This window comes from Fulmarus glacialis, unplaced genomic scaffold (genome assembly GCF_000690835.1).
Source record: "Fulmarus glacialis isolate BGI_N327 unplaced genomic scaffold, ASM69083v1 scaffold39165, whole genome shotgun sequence".
In the NCBI taxonomy this organism is placed as follows: domain Eukaryota; kingdom Metazoa; phylum Chordata; class Aves; order Procellariiformes; family Procellariidae; genus Fulmarus; species Fulmarus glacialis.
In genome coordinates, this window is record NW_009215653.1 from 16,282 (window position 1) to 20,330 (window position 4,049).

At 36.4% G+C, this 4,049-nt stretch overlaps 1 protein-coding gene across 1 annotated transcript in view; it reads left to right on the forward strand.

The window, feature by feature from the left end:
- LOC104077698 (PDZ domain-containing protein 8-like) overlaps positions 1-3,417 on the forward strand; it is a gene marked incomplete at its 3' end in the record, with an annotated part of 19,598 nt that extends 16,181 nt beyond the window's left edge. Inside the window, exon 2 of the mRNA XM_009579011.1 lies at positions 3,295-3,417. Within this exon, the coding sequence (XP_009577306.1) occupies positions 3,295-3,417 (123 nt within the window). The remainder of the gene's footprint in view (positions 1-3,294) is intronic.
- Positions 3,418-4,049: the final 632 nt, after the last annotated feature.

Sequence of the window (4,049 nt, forward strand, 5' to 3'; positions counted from 1 at the left end):
GGAGAACCTGTGATGCCTGACTCGGTTACGTGCGTGGGTTGTAGGTTGCCTATGTGTGGTTTTACAACACAAGGGAACGGAGTCTTGCCATGTTACCGACTGTATTCATTCACCAGACCCCAGTAGGAAAGTCTTTCCAAATAAATTTCGGTTATCTCGTACTTAAATAGTCTGTCAACAGTTCACTTTAATATATAATTGAAATCTACTTGAAATAGTAATTTGTCCAATGTTTAATTTTGGAAATGTACAAACTCTCTGTAAATGACCTTAAACAGGTAAGTGCTATGTTATAAAATTGGAAGGCTTCAGAGCAGCACTTAAACATTAAAAATGCATTTAATGTGGGATATTTAGCTATTTGTAGGTTACTAATGCCAATGGAAATAGGTAATGTGTTAGGGCTTTTTGCTAAGTATTTTGCAAATAGTTTCAGTGGTAAGAATGTGAACATAAGTGCTTGTTGTAAATTAAAAATGTTGTGGAGACTGCTTTTTAATCCCATATTTGTAGAAAATTTAACTAGTGCTGCACAAAGTCCAGCATACACTGTTAAGTGTTTTGCATATTATTGTCTATAACTGCATTGGTATTTTAGGATTTTTTCCTCTTTAATTCATTGTTGTAGTAATCAAAAAAAAAAGTCTATTTTGAAAATAGAAATCAAAATTATAGTAAACGTTATGTCTTAATCTACCAAAAAAACCCAAGGCTTGTTCTGATGATTATTTCATCATTCCATGCTGCAGCAAAAGATTGCGGTGTGTGCTGTACTTAACACTTTGTTCTGAAGTTACTTCAGAGATGACGTTTTTGCTTTGAATACGTAGGTAGATATGTCTGCATCCTTACTGGAATATTTTAGTCTGTTATTTTGCTTTTTTGTTTTGTTCTTACTTATTTTTGGTATTGAAAATAGATTTGTCCAGGTTTGTGTTTTTGTTAAATAGCCTGCAGGCTGTTTTATGGTATATATAAGGGAAAGACCTTGTCAATACCAACACTTTTAAGCCTGGCATTTGCAGAAATTCAGAGAGGTGATGGTAACCTATTGGATCCTCTGTCTTTGTCTGTTCCTCCCTCCCAGAAATCTTGTTTGAATAGCTCACTGAGGCTCCTGGTGGTGGTCATTAGTTTGAGGTTTCCATGGAAAACTGTTTGTTTGTTTGTTTTTTAATAGATTTTGGGAGACGGTATATGGGCAGTTGCTGGTACTAATTGAAAAGTTGTTTATTTGTGCTGGAACCCCCGCCCCTCCAACAAACTCCAAGTATTTATTCAGTCAAAACTTGCCATTATTTTCCAGTGTGGTTGCCTAACTCTTCCTTTTTTGCCTAACAAAATCTGATCTAAATCTGTATTTTGGGGGGGTAAAAATCATTCCTAAAAGAAACAAGGTACCCTTGCTTGGGCTTAAAGTGAAAATGAAAAATGCGTGGGGTGATGTGTGCTGTGACGGCTCAGGGTGGCTCTGAGCGGGGAGGTGGCCAGGCCTGAAGTGGCAGTAAGTCTTAGGAGTTTGTAGAGTAAAAATAGTGGGGTTGTCTTGGTGGTATTTTCCCCAATCTTGTGATGCTTACTATTCCTTTAATAATTCAAGAACTATAAAAGAAGATTGAGTAAAATATCAAACCAGATAGTATACACACAAGGAATATTTTGGGTTGGTTGGTTATGGTATACTCGTAAGCCTAAACTAGGGCCAGTGTGATTTAATCGCTTCATATTTTTCATACATAGACTTAAATACTTTATTCAGGGTCTTTTTTTAAAATTGAATATTTTGACTTGAATTTCAAAACAGTTTTCTTCCTGAAGGAGTTAATGAGGGAGAAACTTGGAACAAAATTAAAGTTAGAAGTTGAATTGGATTTTGGGAAAATAGCTGGAGTGTTGAGTTGTATTTATTCACAGGGAGAACAAAAGAGATGTCTTTCTCATGGCTCTGTATGAGGCTGATGCTCGTACAGAAACGCAGTGTCTCGAATCAGAGCGCCGGGCTCCCTCCTGAAGAGTGTGCCGACAGTTAAAGGGCGCTTAATTATTTATTTGAATTTCTGAAACTCTTCAGTTCAAATCCATGTGACTGTTTCCTGAACATATTGTGATCTCCGAATGTGACAAGCAGATGCCTCCGGTGGTTGAGCAAACAGTACTTATGAAAGACTTCTTTCTCATGAAATGGCAGATACATCCTGCAGGCAGTGGTGCTCGTGTCCTGCTATTTGTAAGTCTTAACAGAAATAATCACTGGGAGGCCGTGTTGGTGAGAGGGGATGGAAACCAAGGCATGGGGCAGGCCTAGGAAATGGGAGCAATAAATAAAAACAGAAAGAAGGAATACCCTGGAAGTGCTTTTTCAAATACTTTATAGAAATGCTAGTGCGGATTCCGTATCTTTCCATCTGCAGGGTTGTGGCCCTTGCTGTTAGGATTGCATGTGTGTGTCTGCCATGTGATGGGGCTGCAGCTGTGCAGCCTCTCCCCCTCCCTCCTTCCCTCAGATCGTTGGCTGTCCCTGACACTGAAGCACTATCACTTAAAAATGAAATTGGTATTTATAACTTGGCATATTCGAATCAAAGAGAGAGAATTATGTGGTGAGATAACGTATGTAAAACACTTAGTATATTGAACATGAACTGCTTTTCCTGTGAATCACATGCTGTGATGAGGGAAATAAAACTCAAGGGCAAATATTTAGAATACCTGTATCTTTATTTTAATTCAAGAAGACTGGCTGAAAAGAGCAACTGAATGTTTTTCACAAAATGAGAGAAGTATCAGTCTGTGTAACTGAAGTGTACTGTTTATTAGGGTGCACCAGTCCTCTAAGTACAGCAAGTGTCATAAAAATTTAAGCTTTAGGATCTTAGTATATTTTTGCCCTTGAATGCTGTGATGTTTTATGCAGATGAACTTAAAATAAAGACCTGGTAAGCTATTTATTGCAAAAGGACTCTTGTGTTAAATCACGTTTGCAATCATAAACGTATTCTGTCATTTGATCAGCTTCCCATTTTCTCAAAATTATCTGCACTAGTAAATATAACTCAAATAATCTATTCCTGTGAAGCAATCTTTGTTTATATATTCTCCAGTCTGCTGCATTCCAAAAGCTTTAGTAGCTTCTACTTGTTCCTTTTGACCAATGACTATGTAGGAATGGTAGTATTTCTCTTTAGGAGTGTTAAAGATTCATTGTAATCCTGCTATCTTTTTTTTTTTTTAATTTCTGTGTCTTATATTGTTTATGTCATTTGAATTAAGATAAGTCTCTTCTATATTTTTCAGGTTCAAGCCATTTTTTCCATTTCAAGTATTGCCACCTGATGAGTATGAAGATCGAGACCTCTGTATACAGGATTTTCTATTGCCAGAAGGTCGACTAAAAGTCACGGTAATTGAATGTACAAGGTATGTTTTGTGGTCTTTTGCTCACACTTGACTAAGCAAGTACATTATTTCTGTAGGTCTGTTCTGATTCAAGAAGTAGCAGCTTTGGTGTTGTGATTGAGCTCTAATGAAGAAATTTTTTTTTTTAAGTAAAAATGAACAAATTAAAGTTGCAGTAAGTTTCTGAGGCACTTCTGCGTTGTGTGTGGGCGCATGCATTTGCCTTTCATTTGAATTTTGCCTGGTTACAAGCTAATCTGTGCCTCCTGGGTTTTTTTGTTGGGTTGTTCTTTCTTTCTTTTTTTTTTTTTTTTTTGGCACACCAAGTTATGAATCTCTTTCCAGGACAGTATAAATGTTGTAATTATCCTATTGTATTATGTTGTAAGCAAAGGGAAATAATTGTTTCACTCGGTCTTAGATTAATCCCAATAACTTTTATAAGGCATTATTTATTGTCTTTGTCTTGAATAAAATAATTGAAAGAAATAAAATCTACTTCCTTCATTCATTGAAGAGAAAATAATTCTCTTTAAAGCTGGAGAAAAGGTGTGTGGGCTCTTGATTTGTTTGCATTTTTTTTTTTTGTCAGACCTCTTAGTTCTTGGTTTGTTAGATCTTATCCTAGTAGTGCTTAGGCTTTGATCTAGTCA